Below are 24,779 nucleotides of genomic sequence, written 5' to 3'. Positions count from 1 at the left end.
CTCAGGCTCCCAAGTAGCTGGGACCACAGGCACGTACCACCATGCCCGGCTAATTTTTGTATTTTTGTAGAGACGGGGTTTCACCATGTTGGCCAGGATGGTCTCGATCTCTTGACATTGTGATCCACCCACCTTGGCCTTCCAAAGTGCTGGGATTACAGGTGTGAGCCACCGCTCCCAGCCCCTTTTAAGTATTTTTAAATATATATCCAGTAACATTAAGTACATCCACATTGTGGTGCAACCATCACCACCATCCATTGTCAAAATTTTTTCATCTTGTAAAACTGAAATGCTTTATTCATTAGGCCTCCATCCCTTGGCAACCACGTTTTGATTTCTGTCTCTGTGAATGAGACGACTCTAAACACCCCCTTTGAGTGGAATCATACAGCATTTTTCCTACTAGGACTGGCTTATTCCACTTAGCATAATTCTTCAAGGTTCATTCGTGTTGTTGTCCTTTGTGTTTAGTTGATTTTTTTTTTTTTTTGTAGTGAAACATTTTAACTCCCTTTTCTTTTCTTTTGTGTATATTGTATAGCTATTTTCTTTATGGTTACCATGGGGATTACATTTGACATCCTAAAGTTATAGCGCTGTACTTTGAATTTATACCAGCTCAACTTCAGCAACATACAAAACTCAGCTCTTATACAGCTCTGTCCACACAGTGTTTCAGTTATTGATGTCATGAAGTCACATCTTTATATATTTTTTCCTCAAAAACAGACAAATATATGTATTTAATGCATTAGTCTCTTAAATCATGTAGAAAATAAAAGGTAAAGTTATAAACTAAGATTACAGTAATATCCAGAATTTTTTGGGTTCCTTTTTACAATTTTAGTTTCTTTATTGACGTTTCCATTCTGTTCATACATCATTTTCTTGATTTTGTCTACATCTTCTTTTAGCTGTTTGATAATTTTTAAGACAGTTGTTTTAAAATCTTTCTTTAGTAAGTCCACCATCTGGTCCTTCTCAGGGATGGTTTCTGTTGATTTACTACACCAGACAGATTCCGCCAGTGCTATTGTTGTCTAGGTTAGGGGGAGACAGATTTTTGGTGCTTCCTACCCCACATCTTCCCTCTGTCTCCCACCCTGTAGGTTTTTGTTGTTGTTGTTGTTGTTGGGGGCCAGAATATTGTCTTAATCTAGTTTAGATATCAGTGTTAAAACTTGTTTCATTAAATGCTTTAAGAAGTTTTCTCAATACTCTGGAACAATTTATGGAGCATCAGGACTATCAGGTCTTTGGAAGTTTAGGAAAATTTCCTTGTGAAATCATTTGGGGTTGGTATTTTGTTTTTTCTTTCTCTTTTTTTTTTTTGTGGAGTAACTTTCTTTAATTCTTACTAACTTATTCTAATTCTTCCATGTAAATTGGTATGCTTAAGATTTGTCTCCTATCTACGGGAGTTAATTTTGGTAATCTTCATTTTCCTAGAAATTATCCATTTCATCTAGATTTTCAAATTTGTTGTATAGTGGTCTTCAAAGTAGTCCTTTTTTTAAAATTGAAATTTTATTTATTTTTTTTGTATATATTCTAGGGTACAAGAAAAATTTTCACAGTAATCTTTCCTAGTATTACAAATTCTTTTTAAACAGTGATCTTCCTTTGTCATTTCTTAATTTATATACATGTCTGTTATCTTTTTTCTTGATCAAATTAACTCATGATTTGTCTTTCTGGATTTTTTTAAAAATCAGGATTTCAATTTATTATGTTTACTGTTCTCTGCCTTATTGATTTCTGCTTTTATCTTTGCTATTTTATGATTTATTTCCTTGAATTTTCTTTTAGTTTACATTTTGTGCTATTTCGTTGGAACTAGGAATTTCATTCATTTTCATTGCTTTATTTTTATTGATAGATGTGTTTACTTTTATGAATTTTCCTCAGATCACTTTATACGTATCCCAATGATTCTGATATGTAGTATTTTTATTATTTTATTATTTGTTATTTATTTATTATTTTATATGTAAAAGAAATTCTGTACTATTGGTTTTTATTGCCCCTTTCACTCAGGATTTATATAATACATTTAAAAAATTCCAAGTATAAAGATGTTTTTAAACAATAATTAAAAAGTTTTTAATCTTATTATTCTCTGACAAGACTATTTTTAATAGCTCTACTTTATGGAAGTTACTGTTACTGTCTTCATGACTTAATACATGTTCAATTTTTGTGAAGGTGTATTCTCTACTCTCAGGGGTTAGAGTTTGAGATCCCTGGCTCTCTGCCTGCCATCCCTCCATGAGAACTACCTATTTTGATTTTATTGTTCATGTCTTCTATAGTTTTACTTACCTTTTACCCATTTTATCTATCTGGTACTGGAAGGGCTGTATAAAAATATTCTGTTATTAGTTTGTCTACCAATATCTCTTTGCTTCCTCTACAGTTCTTGCTTTATAAAGATAGTCGCTATATTGTCTGGGGCATAGATATTCACAACTGTTACGGCTTCATTGTGAATTATAGTGTTCAGAATGCTCTTATTAGTCACATTTAAACTTTTTTTGGCTAGAATTTTACTTTGTCTGATATCAGAATCTCCATCTCTGTTTTCTTATTGTCTCATATCCTTTTTTTGTTCCTTTACTTTAGCCTGTCTGAATTTTAGTTATACAGCATATAGTTGGGTCTTGCTTTTGAACCAAATTGAAAACCTTTTTGTTTTAGTAGACAAGTTAAGCCCATTCTTATTTACTGCCATCTTGTCTTTGGTCTTCCTTTGTCATTATATTTTATAATCACATTTGTTATATATTTTTATTTATAAATGTGGTGATATGTCATGTATTTGATGTCTAGGAAGGTTTATGCTTTTGTTCCTGTCATTACCTTTGAAGTTGTACCTTTCTAAAATGCCGTCAGGCTCTTATTTTTAAATCTAATCAAGAAGGGCTTATGAATACAGAATGCCATTAATTCTTACGTATTTAAAACTGTTTTCTAGCAGTATTGATGCTAGAAGGACACCTTGGCTGAATATAAAATTCTTGATTCACACTTTCTTTCACTGAATTTCTGAAAAACGCTGCTCCATTGTTGCCTTGCTTTGTGTATTGCTTTTGAAAATTCTGATACCAATAAATTTTTTTTGTCCTTGTAAATTATTTGATCTTTTTGCCTGAAGGCCTGGAAAATTTTTCCTTTGTGTTTGAAATCTAATAGTGTACTGTAATAAGTTTCAGAGTTGACTGTTCTGGGTTAATTTTTCTGGACATCTGGCACATGATTCCCATACACAGATTTGGTTCTTTTTTGATTTCCAGAATGTTTTCATGAGTTACAGTCTTCAAGTGTTAGTTCTGTTCCATTGTTTTGTTTTCCCTTTTAAGACTCCATCTTTCTTCCTGTCTTACGTTTTCATTACTTTCGCTTTGCCCTTTTTACTTCCTTCATTAACTCATTTTCATTCTCTTGATTGGTTTCTTGCTTTTCTCTGATGCTCTTAGTTAAATTTTTATTTTGATGTCATCTCCCTTGGGTCCTTATAATTTCGTCTTTATTTCTGAGTTGACTTTGTACTTTTATTGCCCACCCCCACCAAATTCACTAAATTCTATTTTTATTTATTCTTGTCTTCATTCATTTCTCTTCTTAGTTTTTGAAATTCTGATTCAAGGTGGTTTTCATTTTTGCAGATGTTCAAGTACACTTAATTTAGTTTGAGTGTTGTCTTATGGTTTTCTTCTGTGTCATAGCATTTTGTTGTTTTTTCCTTTTTGGGGAATTTTCAATAGATGAGGAGTGTTGATTCTCATTTGCCGATTTTTAAAGGTTTTACAGACTTGCTTAATCTTCTGTTCATTTTGTGAATTTCGGGTTTTACAAGATTCCTAGTTCAGGAACCCTCCCTTGTATCAGTATAGAAAAGTCATTTCCTTAGTGGTGTGTATGTGTGTGTGTGTGTGTGTGTGTGTGTCTGTGTGTGTGTGTGTGTACATACGCATACTGAAAGGTTGTGTGGCCTCTGATTTTTCAGGTTTTTCTGGAGTCTGACTTTCCCTTTTGCTTGTTTTGACGTCTCCAGTCACTTTCCAAGCACCTTTCCATTGTTTTTTCTCCCAGCCCCCTCGAAACTATGCTTCTCAGGTTGTCACTGAATATTGCGTGTGTTTTTAGCACCTGCTCTGGTCTCTTGGGATACTTTAAAATATTTTTGCACTTAGGATGGGCTTTTCTTTCTGGTGGTGGTGGTGGTCACAGAGGAATTTTAGGCTTGCTGCCCACTCCCTTCTTCTCTCTTCTTTACAGTTTTTCCTTGGATTGTCCTTGCTCATGACAAAGGCTCACAGCTAGAGCATGCGAGGTTTTTGCTGGGCGGGATTTGGTGTTTTTTATCTTTTACTTTATTTACAGCTATTTTAAAGTTTGGGTATTTTCTTGTTTTATTTTATTTATTTATTTATTTATTTTTGAGATGGAGTTTCGCTCTTGTTGCCCAGGCTGGAGTGCAATGGTGTGATCTCAGCTCACTGCAACCTCCGCCTTCTGGGTTCAGGTCATTCTCCTGCCTCAGCCTCCTGAGTAGCTGGGACTACAGGCACATGCCACCGTGCCCAGCTAATGTTTTGTATTTTTAGTAGAGACGGGGTTTCACCATGTTGACCAGGATGGTCTCGATCTCTTGACCTCGTGATCCACCCGCCTCGGCCTCCCAAAGTGCTGGGATTACAGGCTTGAGCCACTGTATTTTCTTGTTTTCTAGTTATGCTGAAGGCATGCTTTTTTTTTTTCATAGTAGTTTAATTTGTTCTTACTGTTTTGCATTGTGTTCAGAGGATATAGATCTCTCTGCATATTTCTTTGCCTTGTGGTTTATTTTATTCTCACAGCCATTGGGGCTGGCTCCTTGATTTGACAATATTAACAACTGGAGTATTGGGGCCCACTTTGGCCAACTGGATGTCTTTTTGAACATTTGCATTTTGCTAACAATTCACTTTAGTATCTGACATCATTACATTTTGACAATCAGTCAAAAGTTTGAATATAATATTCAATCACAAATATTTGTATTGTCACTGAGAAAGATAATGAGTAAGAAGATGTTGAAAAAAAGGAGAGAAGTGAGATAAAATGATTCCAGGAGATATTTATGAGTGATATACTTTACCCTGTGATAATATTTTATAACTGTGCAGTAACATTTTATTACATAACTCTAATGTATTAATTTTTAATTGGTTCAACCTAACTTTATGTGCTGAACATTGGAATGTGTTAATATATGTGGCTTATTAAAGCTAATCACTAAACTGGAGTATAATGTGATGGCTTGTTGGGAGGTAATTTGGTATTCTGGAGATGGAGGGACCTCACGTTTTAATATACCTACAACACAGCAGTTTACAAACTATTGAATTTCTTTGGCGGCTTATTTGTAAAGATTTGGAGATCTGTTTGTTAGACATGCACACGTGAGTCATGCACTATTAGGCATTTCATCTATAGTGCAACAAATTCTCACAATAATACTAAATGGTATCTATTATAGGCCTGTTATGCAGAGGAGATAGGAGAGGATCACTGAAGTTAAGTAACTGATCCAAGGTCACAGTGCAAGGAAGTGAAACAGAAGCCAACCTCTGGTTTCTCTGGCTGTAAAGTATCTATTCCACAGTTCATCTCAGGGTGGACAGAGCCATTCTCACTAACTTGCCATGTGTGAGTTCAAATCATTTCTTGGCCTTGTGATTTATTTCATCCTTATGGTTAGTTGGGCTGACTCCCTGGCTTGATGATATCAACAGCTGCGTGTTGGGTATCACTTGCAGCATGGATGTTAGTAAGCCAGTAGCATTTAGTACTGTCACTTAGAAATGACTGACTGCTCAAGGACAGAGGGGATTTTGAGTAGAAGAACTTCTGGGGAGATTGCATAGCTCCGATGGTGCATCCAGACCCATCCTTTGTCAGTGGATGAGCTGCTTGACAGTCACCCCCATACGTAGAGGTTGGCCCAGGCTTGGCTATGAGTAAGGGACATTAGTGGTGCCTCATTGCTCTGCTGAATCTGCGTCTCAGTTCTTGGGCATGTACTCACCTGCCATTGTAGATGTGGTCATGGTTTGTCTGGAAAGCTCATCTCCAACTTTACTTAGGTCCAAGTTTAGCTTTCAAATCATTTGTGGCAGTGGTGCCTTCTGTGTGAGGGTTTTTACCAAATCATCTTATGAAGGTGCAAAACGATTAGTATTCACCAATAACATTTTAATAGGAACCTTGAGAATTTGCCAATTATGTGAATGAATCAGGGTCAAATGAGGGAGCATTGAGACCCACTATTTTTTTTTTTTTTTTAAGCTCTGGAACTACTTCTCCCACAATGTCTTAAGGGATTAAGAGAGGCCACTTGTACCATTACCTTAGTCACTTGGCAGCAGAAAGGACACATGTGTCTTTAGCCAAATTTTCTTTACAATGAGATCATGAGCTCATAGCTTGCTTAGCTTTTCTTAATTTCAACGAGTCATAATACCTCTGGAACTTAACTTTGTTTTCTGGGCCAAGGCATCCCTGTAGAGCAGATCATTCCCACTGCACATTTACATTTTTTAGAAGTGTGGTTCTATAATTGGCCACATTTTATGTAATATTTTAAACATTCTCCAGGAAAAGATTTAATGGGCAAGTGTTACTAACCTAAACCTCTCTACCTCTCAGAACCCCAGTTTCCTAATCTGTAAAAACAGAGGAAATTGATCTGTATGACCTCAAAGGGCCTGTTCCAGTCTCCACCGTATTTATCTGTGTGCATCTTGGTCACACCTGCCTGTCTGCATGTAGCAGGCATGGGGGTTTCGATAATGTCATATCCACCCTCTGCTCCTCCCTGTCCAGGTGTGTGCACAGGCAGCTCCACTCGGCACATCGTGACCTTTGATGGGCAGAATTTCAAGCTGACTGGCAGCTGTTCTTATGTCCTGTTTCAAAACAAGGAGCAGGACGTGGAGGTGATTCTCCATAATGGTGCCTGCAGCCCCGGAGCAAGGCAGGGCTGCATGAAATCCATCGAGGTGAAGCACAGCGCCCTCTCAGTCGAGCTCCACAGTGACATGGAGGTGAGACGTGCTTTCTGTGGGTCCCGTGGCAAGGCAGTAGGATGTCAGGGGAACCACATGGACCTGGTGGCAGCTGGTTTTATTTGGAGCTCTTGTTAGGAGCTCAGCCTTCTGCTTAAGTAGAGGAGAAGAGTACCACTTTCTTAGAAAGGTTTATTGCCATCTCCTTGTCTTGGCATGATTTCATGTTGTTCCGGGCTCAGATTTGGAAGACGGAATCACTTTTAGGTAGCGTGAAATTGTGAATTGAGTGCCAGTTTCTGGCACTGGTAGAGAATCGGGATTGGCACCAGGATTGTTTACCCGGGAGGTATTATGAGCCCAATGCCTAAGCCCTGTAAGCTTTCCAAAGGGAAACACTTACCGCCTAAATTAGGTCCTTTGTAAATATTTAAGGCCTGCATAAAATGTCGGGCTCCAGAATTTGAAAAGAAAACTGCAAAACTGATACATACATGATTGGTTAAATGCTTACAAAAGGTTACATTATGCCAACTTCTTTCCTTGTTCATGTAGAAATCATAAATATTTCATTGTGTGAAAACAACTTGTAGGCTAGATTTTCTCACTTTGCAAAGATTCCTGAATTTGAACAATAATTGCATAAAAATCATAGTCATATATCAAGTGAGTAACTCATAGCCAAAAATTAAAAAATCAAAATGATTAAAAAATCCTTCCAAAATTTTTACAGGAAAATTATATGCATCGTGGAATGTGAGTACATTTTAGCATGTTTGATATGATAGATGGTGGGACCACCCAAGAAAAGAGCTTCCAGTGGCACACAAACACACAAAAAAGACTTCAAGTGGTCCCATTAAAACACTGCTTCCCTGGGCCATACTGGAAGAAGAATTGTCTTGGGCCACACATAAAATGCACTAACACTAACGGTAGCTGATGAGCTAAAAAAAAAAAAAAAAAAAAAAAGTCTGTGCATAATTTTTGTGATATCCACCACCACAGAGAAGCAAAAATGTCCTTGCATTCAAAGCGTTGGACACGGCTGCTAGATGCTCCTGGAGACACTGCCCTGATGAGTTGGCACCGAGGTGACTTTCCCAGCCTGTCTTAAAGGCATGGCCCTTCCCTGTTGAGTCAGGTAGACCCAAGGTTCCCTTTCATCCCTGGGCTTTCAGGTTCGTGGTGCGTGGCCACCTGGTCAGTATTGTAACAGTTTGTTTTCTGGCCAAGCTCTGTGAAGTCAAGCTCTGTTTTCTAATCAAGCTCTTCTTTATCTTAGAAGAGCTGCCGACAGATACCAAGGTTTGCGGGCTACTGTTGTGGTTGAGTGGGACTCTCAGTAACTTCACTAAAAACCTAAGGGTGAAGTTCTAGGATTCCTCATTGCTAGGACTCCCAATGAGCTCTTTCTTCTTTGCTCAGGTGGCAGTGAATGGGAGACTGGTCTCTGTTCCTTACGTGGGTGGGAACATGGAAGTCAGCATCTATGGTGCCATCATGCACGAGGTCAGATTCAACCATCTTGGTCACATCTTCACATTCACTCCACAAAACAATGAATTCCAACTGCAGCTCAGCCCCAAGACTTTCGCTTCAAAGACGTATGGTCTCTGCGGTAAGAACATGTTTTCGTCTCCTCTTCTCGCCTTGCTATACATTTAGGAACCTTACTTGCTGTACTCTGAGGGCTCTTGGATGCTTATATTTCTGGGTCCAGTAGCAAGGGTCAGAATCTGATGAGGATGAAAAATAGCCTGTCTCTGGCATCAGTGTTCTTGTACCCAGGGATGCTCAGTTTATCTTTTTTTTTGTTTTGTTTCCCTAGGGATCTGTGATGAGAACGGAGCCAATGACTTCATGCTGAGGGATGGCACGGTCACCACAGACTGGAAAACACTTGTTCAGGAATGGACCGTGCAGCAGTCTGGGCAGACATGCCAGCCCATTCTGGAGGAGCAGTGCCCTGTGTCCGACAGCTCCCAGTGCCAGGTCCTCCTCTCAGCACTGTTTGCCGAGTGCCACAAAGTCCTGGCGCCAGCCACATTCTATGCCATCTGCCAGCAGGACAGTTGCCACCAGGAGCAAGTGTGTGAGGTGATCGCCTCTTATGCCCACCTCTGTCGGACCAGTGGGGTCTGCGTTGACTGGAGGACACCTGATTTCTGTGGTGAGTTTCCAGGTTACCTCTGAAAATCCTGGAGACCAACTGACTGGGCTTGCTTAGCCGCTCTGTGCCCCACATTGTTTATCTGGCTAATAAGTATGAAAATCGCTGTATGTTGTATGACCTGGGATTCCAGTTAGGATCAAATAAGACGGGAGATATACATATATATATATATATATAAAATGAATGTATCTTATATGTATCATATATGTATGTCTTCCATCTTATTTGATCTATATATATCATGTTATTTGATATATATATCATCTTATTTGAGATATATATATATATATATATACACACACACTCTCTGCATGTAGAATTGTATGTAAATGAATGCTGATTCTTTCCATTAGTATTTCTATAGTTTGGACAAATGTGATTTTAATGTGTTAAACACATTAGACACATATAAGCATCTGCAAAGCGCTGTGTAAGCAGTCACATTGAATTTGAAATTCCACCAGGCTTTAGCACATGCTCACAGGATAGGCCATGCCTGAGCAGGATTTTTTTTTTTTTTTTTTTTTTTTGAGACGGAGTTTCGCTCTTGTTACCCAGGCTGGAGTGCAATGGCGCGGTCTCGGCTCACCGCAACCTCCGCCTCCTGGGTTCAGGCAATTCTCCTGCCTCAGCCTCCTGAGTAGCTGGGATTACAGGCACGCGCCACCTTGCCCAGCTAATTTTTTAGTATTTTTAGTAGAGACGGGGTTTCACCATGTTGACCAGGATGATCTCGATCTCTTGACCTTGTGATCGACCTGCCTCAGCCTCCCAAAGTGCTGGGATTACAGGCGTGACTGAGCAGGATTTTGAAGGGCGAGTAGAATCTTGCCATTTGGTTGCCAAGAATCTTCTTAATTACAAACACTGCAGGATTGCTACTGCTTGAAGCTCCCCAAGGTCAGCTTCCCTACCTGGGCTTGGCATTTATTTAAAGTGTAGGGGCAACTGAAATGAATCAGATATGGCTCCTGTACCACAAGGGTGCTAGAGAGAAAAGAACACTGCACTTGAAATCCCCAGTCGTCAAATATCCCCTACTGTGTTTTGAGGGAAATCAATACGTGCAAGCACGTTGGAGTCTTAGAGTTTATCATCATAGAACTGTCAGCAGCTCTGAGCTGGGGCTATAGGACTTGAGCATCCTAGTCCCAGCTCAGCTGGTGGGTGGGCTGTCCTCTTAATCTTCCTGGACCTCAGTTTCTGCATCCTAGAACGAGATAGTTGGCCTACATAACCCCTAGGTTCCTTTGGACTCTGATTTTCTGACTCCATGTGGATGATATTGCCTCCTCCCAATCAGCCTGCAAATCAAATGGCAAATGTTAGTTTCCAAGTTACTGGAAGCACTTTCTCTGCGTACTAATTTCTTTACGTACCTCCTGGTTTACCGTGCACACAGGGGGAAATCCTTGGTACTCCAAATCCTTGGAAACTTCCTCTGCCACCTGCCTGCCTCGGTGCCTTGAGAATGTGAGGAAGTTGAGTGAATCAGAATGAGGGAAATGGATCACCTCGTAGCTTCTCTCCCAAGGCCGTTCTTCATAGCTGTGGATTCCTAAATTAATTTCAAGATGCTTTTTAAGCATAAAAGACATCTGTATTCAAGAAAGGACCACAAAACCTGCTACAGACACACAGGTTCACATCATTTGTTAGAACTAGATTTGGCTCCAAGTAGCAGAGAGTTAAATTTTTCTGTCATATAGCTGATTGGAGGCAGTGGCTCCAGCGGATTCTGGGCCTGAAACTGGATTCTAGCTCTTTGCTCTGCCTTCACTTGGGTGTTGTTATTTTTCTCCACAGTTTAAAATGGAGGTTTAGCCATGACATTCATTCTCCAAGCAACAAGCTGAGGGAAGGAGGGAAGTGGGACAAGGAGCATGCACAGCTGTCTTTTTAAACGGACTCCTGGAGGCTGCCATGGGATATATATATATACTTCCTCTTACAGTTCATTGGTCAGAACTAGTCACGTAACTGCATTTAGCTGCAAGAAAGGTTGGGAAATGTAGTCCTCATTCTGGCGATCATATGCCCAGCCTAAAGTTCTGTTTCTATGGAAGATGAGGAGGATGCAGATTGGTAGAAAATAGCCATCTCTGCCCTAGCAAATTTGTCTGATGATTAACCGTGTTGAATCAGCTGTGCCTGCTTCACTCTGGCTGGCGTGGACCTTTGTGAGTGAACTCCTTCTCTGTATATAGCTATGTCATGTCCGTCATCCCTGGTCTACAACCACTGTGAGCATGGCTGTCCCCGGCACTGTGATGGCAACGTGAGCTCCTGTGGGGATCATCCCTCGGAAGGCTGCTTCTGCCCTCCAAACCAGGTCATGTTGGAAGGCAGCTGTGTTCCTAAAGAGGCGTGCACTCAGTGCATTGGTGAGGATGGAGTCCGACACCAGGTAGGAGCCTTTACCTTTCACCTCCCATGGGGCTGCTTTCTTCTTGGGTCAAAAGGGAGAAGCGCGTTCCCCAATGATTGGCCTCTTCCAACTGCGGCAGCAGGGCTGACTCTTAAGGGGATCATTAGGGATAGGGAGGAGTATTGCATAATGGCTTTGCATTCAGATAGCTCTCGGTTCAAATCCTGCAGCTGTCATGTGTCACCTGTGGGATTAAGCACCAAAGTGGTATTACCACATTATTACTATTATTATTACTATTGTCTTTATTATTGTTGTCATTTAAGTAGAATGATATAGGAACCCAGGGGGGAAAGGGAAAGTAATATTTGTATGGTAATGTCTGCCATTATTAAGAGAAATAGTGTACCTTGATTGTACTAAATGCAATATAGTCATTATCTCAGTGTTTTTCAAAGGTGTATTTTGCAGGGTATTTTCAGTTACCTGTGGTCAAGTGAGTTTAAAGAACACTAGCTAACCATAGTTAAACAGGTTTCTTTATTGCAGAACTCTTCAGAGTTTTTAATATAATACTGTACATTGCAGATATTTAAGAGGGTTTTTGTTTCGTAAACTTATTTGACCATGGAGCATGTGTGTGTGTGTGTGTGTGTGTGTGTGTGTGTGTGTGAGAGAGAGAGAGAGAGAGAGAGAGAGAGAGAGAGAGAGAGAGAATTCCTTGGGACTGGAGTTCCACAGAATATACTAGTGTATCCTATATCACTCATAAATACAAACATTCTGTGAAGAAACTAAGACCTAAGGAGCTTAGTAAGTTGCCCATGGACACGATTTGTAAGTAATGGATTTGGTCTCAGAATTCGAAGCTCTGTGTGACTCCAGAGGTCTGGCTCTTTCGACTATATGAAATGGCTCTTCTGCTGCATCTCTTTTGGGCTGATTTGCTTGGGAGTCATCAATTTTTTTTTTTTTTTTTTTTTTTTTTTGCGCTTTGGGAGTTATTGAGTATATTTTGAGAGGAGATTTACCAAATACCCCCATCTTGGCCTAAAATGGATATCATCTCTCTTCAAAGTTGACCCCACATATATTTGTAGGATCTGGGGCCGTGTGTGTCTGTGCACATGTGAATGTGTGCAGTGGTCCTGTCCTTCATCCTTGACAGTGATACCACAGAGCATGGTAGAGGTAGAAAGCATATTTGGCTTCTAGGAAAGGAGAAAGTGTTCCGTGATCATGGGCTGCACCCAAGACCTAATGTCTTCATCACCAAGGAGGACCATTCTCGCTAAGTGGACTAAGAAGAGTGACTTCCCACTGTATTCAACCACAAATGGGAGGAAGCACAGAAAATCTAGTTAACCAACCTGGAGAATAAGGAAAACAACATTTCAGTAACTACACTATTCCGTCTCTGATGTTGTAAGCCGGGAAATGGACCATTTTATTTGATTCTCCCCAAAGCTCTGTGGGGTCATAATCGCACATCCTATTGAGTGGATGAGACTGAAGCTCAGTGGCATGAGGTGACAAAGCTGGGATTTACAGTCTTAACACCAGCTGTCCCATAGTGTCCCGACCCTGTCATTGACCTCACTGGAACCGTGAACTGAACTATGGGCTAACTCACGTTCACTGGAGCATGGTATCCATTAGGGCTATTACTTATAGTGATCTCATCGGCTCTGGTTTAGTTGTTGGGCTTCATCCTAGCGGATCCAGTTTGCCTGCACTGAGGAATAGGTGAGCTGCAGTCCACTCTGCTACCACATTTCAGCTTGCCAGGTTAAGTAATTGCCTGTTCTGTGATATTCCCGACTCGTTCCCTAAATGAATTGACAGAACCTGAGATTCCTCTCCCTGATTTGTATAGCCCTTGAGCTCCTGCAGGGCGTGAAGGATGTGAACTATTTACATAATGGGGCTAGCATCCTGTGCTAATTTCAGACTGGTTTGACTAGTAGTGGCAAAATGCTTGCTCTCAGAAGGAGACAGAAAGGGTATCTTCCTTGGCATTCTGTGATAGGAGGTGAGGTCAAGTTTGCAGTGTTTCTGACTCCATGGATGTCAGATGTCTGCGGGGTCTTGAGAGTAGGAAGCTTGTCAGCTTTATCGTACTGTGTCCAAACCCCTGCCCTTTGCTTCTTCTCTTTGGCCCTATTTTCCCCTTTCACTGCCCTCATCTTCCGTCCAACACATTAGAATATACATTCAAGTTGTATAAAGGGTTCATCCAAATATTTTGGATGTAGAAACTGTCTTGTAAATATATCTTAAAAATCAAATCAAATAAAATTAGTTAATTGAAAACTTTGAATAGAACATAGCCACTTGTAGTGATTTCAGAAAATATACTTTAAATGGATGAAAACAAAGATCGTATCCAGCCACGTGCATTTTCAGCTTTGACTTTCAAAGCAGAGAAAGAATAAAAACCTAATATGAAGAACATTTCCATTAAACAAACTTTTTTGCCTGAAGAACAAAGCCCAGAAAACCTTTTATTGAGGGAAATCAACCAGGGTATAAAACTATTGTAGTACTTTCAGAAGAGCAAAGTATTCACTCGTTTCCCATAGCTCTTGTTTATTTTACAAAACATAGTCTAAAGAGGTGGGGCTTTGCAGCAGGCTCAGAAGGGACCAAGAGCCTGCACAGGCTGTCCCTGGCTCAGTACAGCTGCTGGTAGTGGTGGGTGCTGTACTGACAGGCACAAGCTTAGCAGGAACCACGTCCATTGCCCAGAAGCTCTGGCCTGTGGCCTCCTTTACTCTCTCAGAGTTTCTGCTGCCCCTAGCTGGGCTCCGTGTGTGCGTTTCATTCGCGTCTCCCGTCACACTGGCTGGTGATGAGTGGTGCATGTGAATTGCTTGTGTCCTTCTTTGACCTTGGGCCTTGACGATTTCAGTTTTCCCCACCGTATTCTCTGCAGGCCGCTCTTTTGTCACCTTTGTTCAAGCTTTGACTCCTGCTGGCTCTCAGACCCGTTCCGGCCTGGCGATAGTTTCGCCTGGGCCCTGGCACCCGGCGATTGCCGCAGGCCGGCCTGCGGTTGGCCGGAGCTTGTGCAGCAGCGCCATCTGCCGGCCGCCTCGCGGCAGAGCCTGGCCAGGCCCAGAGGGCGGCCACAGTTGCTTTTAGAAGCTTGGCCTTACCTTGTTTTATAATTTTAATTTTTACTCTTATTATTTCCCCTGCTTTGGGTGGGCCTTAAACTTCCTGGGGAATGAAGATCCCCAGTGAAGGAGGTCGGACACCTGCTTTTGGTCATTTGTGTGTTCCCCATTCTCGGGATAGCTGGAAAATTGTGTGATTTATTCTTCAGTTTAAAAATCTGAGGTCTACATTTAAAGAGAGAAAAAAAAGTGAAGCATATGTAAAACATGACCCTCTCCTTCCTCATCCCCTCACGCCTGCCATTTTGACCCTCTGCCCCAGCTCTCTGAGACCAGCACCCCGGGCCCCTCCCTCCACCTTCCCAGATGGAATGGCAGCCGCTGCACCTTTTCTGGTTTTCTTTCTTTCTTTTTTTTTTAATCGGCTTATGTTAATTTTTTTAAAAAATTGTATTTCGGCTGTGGGGTACATGTGCACGTCCTGCATCCTGCAGGATTGCTGCATAGGTACATACGTGCCATGCTGGTTTGCTGTCTCCATCCCCCCAATCCCGGTCACCTACATCAGGCATTTCTCCTGGTGTTACCCCTCCTCATCCTCCCTACCCCGTGTGGTCCCCCCGTCCCCTTCCCCCGCCACCTAGCCCTGTGAGTGTTGTTCCCTTCCTTGTGCCCAAGTGTTCTCATTGTTCATCACCCGCCTGTAAGTGAGAACATGTGGTGTTTGGTTTTCTGTTCTTGTGTCAGTTTGCTGAGAGTGATGGTTTCCAGGTTCATCCATGTCTCTACAAAGGACATGAACTCATCGTTTTTTATGGCTGCGTAGTATTCCATGGTGTATATGTGCCACATTTTCCTTGTCCAGTCTATCGTCGATGGGCATTTGGGTTGGTTCCAGGTCTTTGCTATCATAAACAGTGCCACAACGAACATACATGTGCATGTGTCTTTATGATAGAACAATTTATAATCCTTTGGGTATATACCCAGTAATGGGATTGCTGGATCAAATGGAATTTCTGTTTCTAGATCTTTGAGGAATCGCCCCACTGTTTTCCACAATGGTTGAACTAATATTTTCTGGTTTTCTAGTCCTAGTCCTTCCCTTTTGTATCCTGCACGCTGTCGCCAGGGTTATCTTTACTTAGCTCTTCTCGGTGATCAGGGTCCTGCTTGTGCCTCCGGGCCCACACCTGTCTGCTGAGGTAAGGCAAGTTCCTGCAGTGAGCATGTGGGGCCTCTTCCGTTGTCTTCAGCCACCTGCCTCACCTCTGGTGCTGGGCACCACACCAGCGTTCCTACGTCTGTGCTTTTTTTTCCAGGCGAGTCTTGCTCTGTCGCCAGGCTGGAGTGCAGTGGCGTGATCTCAGCCCACTGTAATCTCTGCCTCTTGAGTTCAAGCCATTCCCCTGCCTCAGCCTCCTGAGTAGCTGGGACTACAGGCGTGTACCACCACACCTGGCTAATTTTTTGTATTTTAGTAGAGACAGGGTTTCACCATGTTGGCCAGGATGGTCTCGATCACCTGATCTTGTGATCCACCCACCTCTACCTCTCAAAGTGCTGGGATTACAGGCGTGAGCCACTGCCCCCGCCCTCATCTGTGCCTTTGTTAGCTCTTTCCCACCTGGAATTCCTATGTCCTTGTGAGACCTCTCTGGAGCGCCCAACCTTATCGGACTCTCCTTTTACAGTCTTATTGTTCTTTAATTTTTTATTGTTATAAACAGCTTTATTGAGGTATAATTTACATGCCACAAACAGCACATATTTAAAGTGTACAATTTGATAGGTTTTGACATATGTACACACTTGTGAAACCATCTTCATAACCAAGATAATGAACTTCCATCCCCCAAAAGTTAGCTTATGCCCCCCTACCCTCCGCTTTTTTTTGAGATGGAGTCTCGCACTGTCGCCCGGGCTGGAGTGCAGTGGCACCAACTCAGCTCACCTCTGCCTCCGCCTCCTGGGTTCAAGCAATTCTCTGCCTCAGCCTCCCGAGTAGCTGGGATTACAGGTGCATGCCACCATGCCCAGCTAATTTTTGTATTTCAGTAGAGATGGGGTTTCACCATCTTGGCCAGGCTGGTCTTGAATGCCTGACCTCAGGATCCACCCACCTCAGCCTCCCAAAGTGCTGGGATTACAGGCATGAGCCGCTGCGCCCAGCCGCTTATGCCCCTTTTAAATGTATCCCTCAACCCTAGACAACCACTGGTCTACTTTCTGTCACTATAGATTCGTTTACATTTTCTGGAATTTCGCATACATGGAACCATGCGTATACACTTCTTCTCTGCCTGGCTTCCTTCACCCAGCATAACGCTTTTTGGGATTCATCCATGCTGCTGTGTGTTTTGATAGTTTTCTCTTTCTTCTTGCTAGGTAGTATTCCATGGTGTCTGTGTATCACGATTTTTTTTTCTCATTCAGATGTTCACCAGTGAGTCTTATTTTCTCAACTTGACTGTCAGCCATTTGAGGGCTGGGATGGTGTGTTGTGTTCAGATCTGCCCATGACGGGCACTGTGTCTGTTGATGAGAAGCAGCTGTAGTGCAGAGGACGGGCCTGTGGTGTCTGGGCCCGGAATGCTAGGTTCAAAGCCTGGATGTGCCACTTGGTTAAATTTCTTAACTTCTTGGTTATTTGTACATATAGATAATACCACCAATATTAAGAAAATAAAGTAAATAAATGTAAAGCTCTTAGAAACGTATCTTGAACATATTTTTTATTAGTTATTGTGGGAGACAGCAGGGTATAATGGTTTAAAATCATGAATTTGGGCCGGATGTGGTAGCTCATGCCTGTAATCCCAGCATTTTGGGAGTCTGAGGCAGGTGGATCACTTGAGGTCAGGAATTCAAGACCAGCCTGGCCAACATGGTGAAATCCCATCTCTACTAAAATACAAAAATTAGCTGGGTATGGTGGCTCGTGCCTATAGTCCCAGCTACTTGGGAGGTTGAGGCAGGAGAATCGCTTAAATCTGGGAGGCAGAGGTCGCAGTGAGCTGAGATCATGGCACTGCATTCCAGCCTGGGTGGCAGAGCGACCAAGACTCCATTTCATAACAAAACAAAACAAAACATAAACAACAAAGAAAGAAACCATGGATTTGGGTTCAAATCCTCACTCTGTCACTGTAACTGTGCAAACCTAGCAAGTGCCTTAGGTTTCTCACTGGAAAAGTGAGGATAATGGTAAAAAATACCCTCACCACAGGACTGCAGTGAGGATTACATGAGTGATTTAAATAAAACCCTCAACACCATGGCACATAGCAGGTGGTATTTGAATGTTAGCTGCTATCATTTATTGAGTGAGTGAAAGGTGTCAAGGGCAGGACCAGAGGGGTTAATCCTGAAGGAGGGCAGGGCACTTTGGGGGAAGAGGGCCTTACTTGGGGGTCTTTGATCTTCCTTCTTAGCTGACTGATTGCTGACCGTGGAAGTAATAAGTAAGACCTTCTTGACCTGGGAACTTCTTAGAGGCCTTTGAGCTACTGGATAAGAATGTGTTTCTTCAGGGCAATTTCACTTGAATTTAATTTTAAGTTTAAATTTAACTTCATGGTTGAATCCAGAGGGAGACTGAGTCCTGGCGCTGCTGCTTCTTAGTGGAGGTCTTTGCTGTGTACCCTGTGCTAATCACAGTTTCTTACTCCTTACAACCGTCCTGCAAGGCTGGCTTGAGCACCCTCGTTTTACTGAGGCACAGCAGAATGCAGCCTGCATTAGAGTTCGGGAGTTCCCGACTTCAAAGCTTTGTGCTGTGGGGCTGTGTGTAACTTTGAGAAGGCTGCTCTGTGCGCTGGGCTGTCTCTCATTTGAAAAATCAGAGAACTGTTCTCAGGCCTCCAAAGTCATGGCTGGCATCAAGAGTGTGATGTTTTCAAGAGTTTTGCTGTCCTCCCCACAACTCTTCCTATCCTATTGTCTAAAGTCAATTTCAGAGATAAATGGGATTTTTTTCCCCAGGCAACATCCCGATTTCTCCTTTGGCTTGAGAAACGACTAGCAGTGTGATCCAAGAACCCTCATTTTCCTTCTTTGCTTGGTTTGAGCACTGCCGACAGAGAAGGCGGAAGTGGAAGTGCACTTTCCAGGATCTGTAGTTTGTCGTTTTCCTGAGTTTACGAAGCAGTATGGCGACCCACCTTTCTGGAAGCCCTTAGAACCTCACAACCTCCTTTTAATGTGCTTTTGTTCGTCTGTGAGGCTCTGTCAGAGGGCTGGCTCAGAAACTAGCCCTTGCTGGAGACAGGGAGAGCTGACCTGTATCAGCTCTGGGCTTTCTACCTAGAATGTCCTGTGTCCTCTCTGAACGTTGCTTTCTCCTCAGTTCCTGGAAGCCTGGGTCCCGGACCACCAGCCCTGTCAGATCTGCACATGCCTCAGTGGGCGGAAGATCAATTGCACAACGCAGCCCTGCCCCACGGCCAAAGGTGAGAGAGTCCACCCCTCCCTGCCTTAATGGAGGAACAAGGGCCCCCACAAGGCCCCCCAGCCACCCATCTTCACCCCTGGCAGATCAGACCCAAACGCTGGCATCTGGAGTCCTAGAGTGGGTGGGCTTCCTTGCTCAGCCTGCATTTCGCCTCGCCAGGCTTGGGAGCCCCATTCCGCACCTGGGGCAGACACTCTGAGATTAACTTTCCCATCCGGTCCCCAGCAACGCTTAGACTTAGAGTCCCCTGGAGGGTAAATGCGAGGGTGTCAACAGGGACGTGGGGAGGGCACTCATCTGCCAGAGGTCCTGTGGCCTGGATCCTTGTGGGACGGCCACACCGAGCTCCTACTGGTTTTCAGTGAATGAGAGCATTTCAAACCTCTCTGAGGCTGTCCCACTACGTACTTCTCTGACTTTTGTGGCTGTTCCTTTCCTCCAGCTCCCACATGTGGCCTGTGTGAAGTGGCCCGCCTCCGCCAGAATGCAGACCAGTGTTGCCCAGAGTTTGAGTGTGGTATGTGTCCCATGGGAAGGGTGTCTTCCGGGTACAACCCCAGCTCCGGGGGGCACCAGGTTGAGGGTGCTGAAAGGTGGCTCTGTTCCCAGGCACAGGGTGTGTGGCAGGAGGTGGGTAAGGACTGACTAGATATTCCAAAAATAGAGGAAGGGTTACCTCTGGAGAATAGGATTTGCTTCCTAGAAGAATCTGGTGTAAATTATTAAACATAGGTTTGGCAGCATTAATACAAGAATGGGGTGATTGCTGGGGGCTACAGAGCTATGCTGAAGAAAAGCTCATGCCAAAGCAACTCGTTTTCCTTTTCAATAAGACTCTGAGGCCACCAGATACAGAGAAGGCAGCAGGCTATCTGCTAGAGGCTTTCGTGCTAGCCTGACAGGCTACTCGGGGAATAGCGGGGTGAGTGATGGTCTAAGTCCGTGAATTCAGAGCTGATGAAATCGCGGTTAACATGGTGGGAAATCACTAGTGCCTTGCCCCTGCGCTGTCCGGTGTGCTTATTGCTTGTACAGATGAAGATGTAAAGCACAGGCTTGTAGCATTTGCAGTGATGCAGATCTTCAAGGGAGAGCATCAGGAGACAGTCCAAGCCACTACAAGAAAATCATATAATAGGAGAAATTTATTGATGCTCATGAAATTGATCAGAAATAAACAGAAGTCCCATGGGGAGGGAGATGTGGCTTGAGAACACTTTATGTAAAGGGGGACTCAGAATGTTTGCAGTAGAGAGAACTAGAGGGACCATTTACTTCAAGGCCCTCATTTGATAGACATTGGTAGGCTCCTACAACGTGCCGGGTGCTTTGCCCTCATTATTTTGTGAAATCCTCAGACCGACCCTATAAGGTAGAGTTCTCACCTTCCAGAAGAGGAAACTGAGGTCTAAAGGATCCAGGTAGATTTGGCTGAGATGTGGAAGCCCTAATAGATGATAAGAATAGTCAATATATGAGTTGAATTGATTGATCTCTATCTATCTACCTACCTATATATCTATCATCTATCTGTCTGTCTGATCTGTCTAACCTATGTATCAATTTATCATCCTATCTCTGTCTAACCTATGTATCTATGTATCTATCTCATGTATCTATTTATCATCTATCTAATCTATTATCTATCTCATGTATCTATTTATCATCTATGTATCTATGTATCTATGTATCTATCTTTGTATCTATCTATCTATATCTCTCCCCTGTTTTCTCTGTCTCTGACCCTAATCTCTGTCTCCATCATCAACACTTACCTAAGATAGTAGAAGTCTGCATGAATAGGAGTGTAGTGTCCCACTCACAGGTAATAAAAGAGTAACCTTGCTGAACTCTGCATGGACGTCTCTCTTTCTGGCCCTCAGTGTGTGACCCAGTGAGCTGTGACCTGCCCGCGGTGCCTCACTGCGAAGGTGGCCTCCAGCCCATACTGACCAACCCTGGCGAGTGCAGACCCAAGTTCACCTGTGGTAAGGCCTCTACGGATGAGGAGGGTGTTGCGGCCTCTCTCTCCTGGTGTGGAGAGGCCATCCTCTTTTTCAGGGACTTGTTCCAAGATCATGTCATTTCCTGTTTTCCACCTAGCTCAGTCTGGGTTTGGAGTACATCTAGAACAGATTGGTTAGGGTCACACCTGCACTGAATCCTACAAGAATTCTTCTGGCTGCATGTTACTGAAGGACACGAGGTGTGGGCACAGCCATGGGCACCTCCTTCTTGGGTTTATGAAGAAGCAGCTGGGGCTGAGATGAGGAGGCCTCCAAATCTAATCTTTATTTACACCCATCCTCCTGTATGTCATTGAGGAGAGGGAATGTTTCCTTGCCTTCCCCTCATCCTTGGATCTTATTTCCAGACAAATTGATCGTTTTTTCCTCTCTGAAGATGTATACATTTAATCACTATGTACAATAATTTAAACATAGAGTTGGACTAACGTAAGACACGACAAGAAACCAAATTCTGTATGTGGCTCCTGAGAATACCCACCCTTACTCCATTGGTGTTCTTGTTCTGCTGGTGTGGGCTCTCACCTGACTTCCTAGATGTGAGACTTCAAGGGTGGGAGGAGAACATGTTGTGTTCAAAGGGAGCTGGAAACAGGCAAAGGACACAGGGACAGGATCTGTTTTTTGTTGTTTTTTTTTTTAAGCGACATTGCGGCTTTGACAAGATTGCTGGCAATCTTACATTCCACACTGATTGCTGGCTGGCCTAAAACTGAGGGTATCGTTCAAGGTACTGAGGTGGGGATAGGATCACAAAAGCCCCAGGCATAGAACAGTGCTTAGGAGGACATGGTGCACCCAGGCCCACCCAGCCTTATGGATTCTACATCTGACGCCTCTGAGAATCAAGGAACCCACCCCTTCCAGACTTAGGTGGGAAAGTGATAGAGCAGGGACGGAGCAGCCTTCACTTCTCCGCCGTTCCTAGCTTCACATGTCCCTTTTTGACTAATGTTCATATTTTTCTGCAGATGGACTGCTTTTTTGGCAACATTGAATGTCTCCCAGCCCCGAGCTTGGCTCTCATGCATTTTGGACTTAGTCTTCTGAGTCTAGCTCCCCAGCACCGTATAGCATAGCTGAGTACTCACGAGCCCCACCTGGGCGCAGTGCTCAGTGTGTCCCTGTCCTACCCTCAGCCTGCAGGAAGGAGGAGTGTGAAAAGGCGTCTCCACCCTCCTGCCCCCCTCACCGTTTCCTCACCCTTCGGAAGACCCAGTGCTGTGATGAGTATGAGTGCGCCTGCAACTGTGTCAACTCCACAGTGAGCTGTCCCCTCGGGTACTTGGCCTCAACTGCCACCAATGACTGTGGCTGCTCCACCACCACCTGCCTTCCCGACAAGGTAAGGGCTGCTCAGCTTGGGCTGGGACAATGGCCAAACACGCGCTCCTCGTGGAAGGTTTGCATCCTACTCAGCCTTCCCTTCCTACAAGGCTTGGTGGGTGGGCAGTCAGCATTCCAGCTCAGCCTGAATGGAATTTTAGTTAACTCAGGAGGCATTTCTTGTGAGCCTACTATGTACTAAGCATGGCTACATGCTGAGGTTTCGAATAATGCGTAAGACATGGTCTTTACCTTTATAGAGCTTATTTTCAGGTTAGCTAAGGAAATAATGTGATTGGGTGAATTATGTAGAGATCAGTTAATTGTTGTACATATATATACTTATTTATTTGTTGAGATGAGGTCTTGCTATGTTGCCCAGGCTGGTTTTGGTTTGGGACTCCTGGGCTCAAGTGATCCTCCCACCTCTGCCTCCCCAGTAGCTGAGATTACAAGTGTACTCTACCACATGTGGCTAAGATCGGTTAATAGTTTACTCATTTATTTATTTATTGCTGTCAGTTTATTTATCTATCCACCCATCCATTCATCCATCTATCTACCCATCCAATATTTACTAAGCAATTACTATGTTCTAACAGAATTGGTACTGTGTTAGGTGCTATGGGAGAAATGTTAAGATGAGGTGCCTATGTGTGCTCTTATTAGTATATATGACAATAGTCTATAAACTGAATACAAAAAAGTGTCAACAAGTGGTGCAGATTTTTAATGCAAATAGCAGTCTAATAGGGGAAAGGGCCACCAAGGTGAGCTATCTTGAAGGATTTAGTTGGTGGGGTGGGAAGTGAAGGGTGTGAAAGTGGCAGAGTGAGAGCTGAAATGGACCAGAACAGCAGGAAGACCTCAGCATAGTCACAGCTGCTGCACTGAGGGAAGTCCTGACATGAATGACAGAGAAGCCGCAGACCTCTTTCCCTGGAGCCTGTTAGAGCTGGAACAGATCTTTATTTGTCTGGAATGCTTAAGACCTCTGTTCTCCTCTGGATGCGCTTCCAGCTCAGGGGTTCTAAGCATGCAGTTTCTGGAGAAGTGGGAACAAGTCTACTGTTGCTTTCTTATGTCTCTGTTCTCCTCATCTTCCTGCCCACCCCTCCCACCTTGCCATTCTTCTATCAATGTTTCTCTTTTTAATCTATCGTAATGCCATGCCCCCTTTTTATGCCTTTGATTTGTTGGGGAAGCTGGGTCATTTGTTCTGTAGAATGTCTTGAATTCTGGATCTGACTAGCAGCTACCTCATGGTATTGCATAATGTGTTCCTCTATCCCCCGTATTTCCAGTAAACTAGAAGTTAGACACAGGGGGTTCATTATATTCAAGGTCAATGCAGTGGGGAGGCAAGAATACCTGATCAAAGGTGCCATGCACATCACACCCAGAGGCACATAATGACTTAGCTTTCCCACTTTCAAAGATAAGACTGATTATGGGTTCAGATGAGGTCAGTCTATTTCTGCATCATGAAGTTTACCCCTTCAACAATTTATAGTTTTAACATGTATAGGTGTTGTATAAGATTTAGTATGTCATTAGGAGTTTCAAAATTGTGACTTTTCTCTACTTCTGTCATACTCATTGGGTTTATTAACTGGAATTCTTCCATAAGAAAGAACTATCTCCCAGCTGCTTTCAGTTACCCTGAAATAAAATTAATTTAGGTAAAGCTGAATAAGTGCTTGATTTTTTTCTTTACCAGTTTTCAGAGCCATGAGTTGATGCCCCAGCAACTATCAAGGACAGCCAAAGAGTTTTTTGTTGTTGTTGTTTTTAGCATCATTATGAACTCATGGATGCTTATGTATTTGATGTGTGTTGATTCATTGTAAACTTTATTTAATTTTTTTCGATATTCAGGTTGTCCTCCCTGGAGTAAATGAGGGCTCCTTAAAGTCAGCTCTGGAGCTTGTTGGCATGGCCTCATTAGTCTTCCATAGCTTTCTTGCTTTCTTAAACAGTAAAGGCGTGCTAGGCTCACCCTCGGCATTTCCCGCCCTAGTCCTCGGATCTGCCGTTTTGACAAAAGTCTCTCTACTTTTTAGTAAAAGTGGTGTCTAGGCGGTATTGTAGCAGGAGCAGCCGCGGGAAACGGATCTCCTGGACACCGAATACAGGAGGAAGGAGTTTATTCAGCCGGGAGCAAGGTGGCATGTTTGCCTAATAGCCAAGCTCGCCTAACAAAGGAAGATTCCTTCTTTATATAGGCTTATGCTTTTAGATGTTACACGTGGAAGAAT

General features: G+C 43.1%; 1 protein-coding gene across 1 annotated transcript in view; it reads left to right on the top strand.

Annotated features, from left to right (window-relative positions):
* Positions 1 to 24,779, top strand: part of VWF (von Willebrand factor) — a 177,000-nt gene that overhangs the window by 128,737 nt on the left and 23,484 nt on the right. The window contains exons 35-42 of the mRNA XM_010330022.3: positions 6,871 to 7,091; positions 8,481 to 8,673; positions 8,884 to 9,225; positions 11,436 to 11,635; positions 19,064 to 19,166; positions 19,611 to 19,685; positions 21,052 to 21,156; positions 22,335 to 22,540. Coding sequence (XP_010328324.3) covers positions 6,871 to 7,091; positions 8,481 to 8,673; positions 8,884 to 9,225; positions 11,436 to 11,635; positions 19,064 to 19,166; positions 19,611 to 19,685; positions 21,052 to 21,156; positions 22,335 to 22,540 — 1,445 coding nt within the window. The remainder of the gene's footprint in view (positions 1 to 6,870; positions 7,092 to 8,480; positions 8,674 to 8,883; positions 9,226 to 11,435; positions 11,636 to 19,063; positions 19,167 to 19,610; positions 19,686 to 21,051; positions 21,157 to 22,334; positions 22,541 to 24,779) is intronic.

Source organism: Saimiri boliviensis, chromosome 7 (assembly GCF_048565385.1).
Source record: "Saimiri boliviensis isolate mSaiBol1 chromosome 7, mSaiBol1.pri, whole genome shotgun sequence".
In the NCBI taxonomy this organism is placed as follows: domain Eukaryota; kingdom Metazoa; phylum Chordata; class Mammalia; order Primates; family Cebidae; genus Saimiri; species Saimiri boliviensis.
This window is presented reverse-complemented; position numbering and strand designations above follow the sequence as displayed.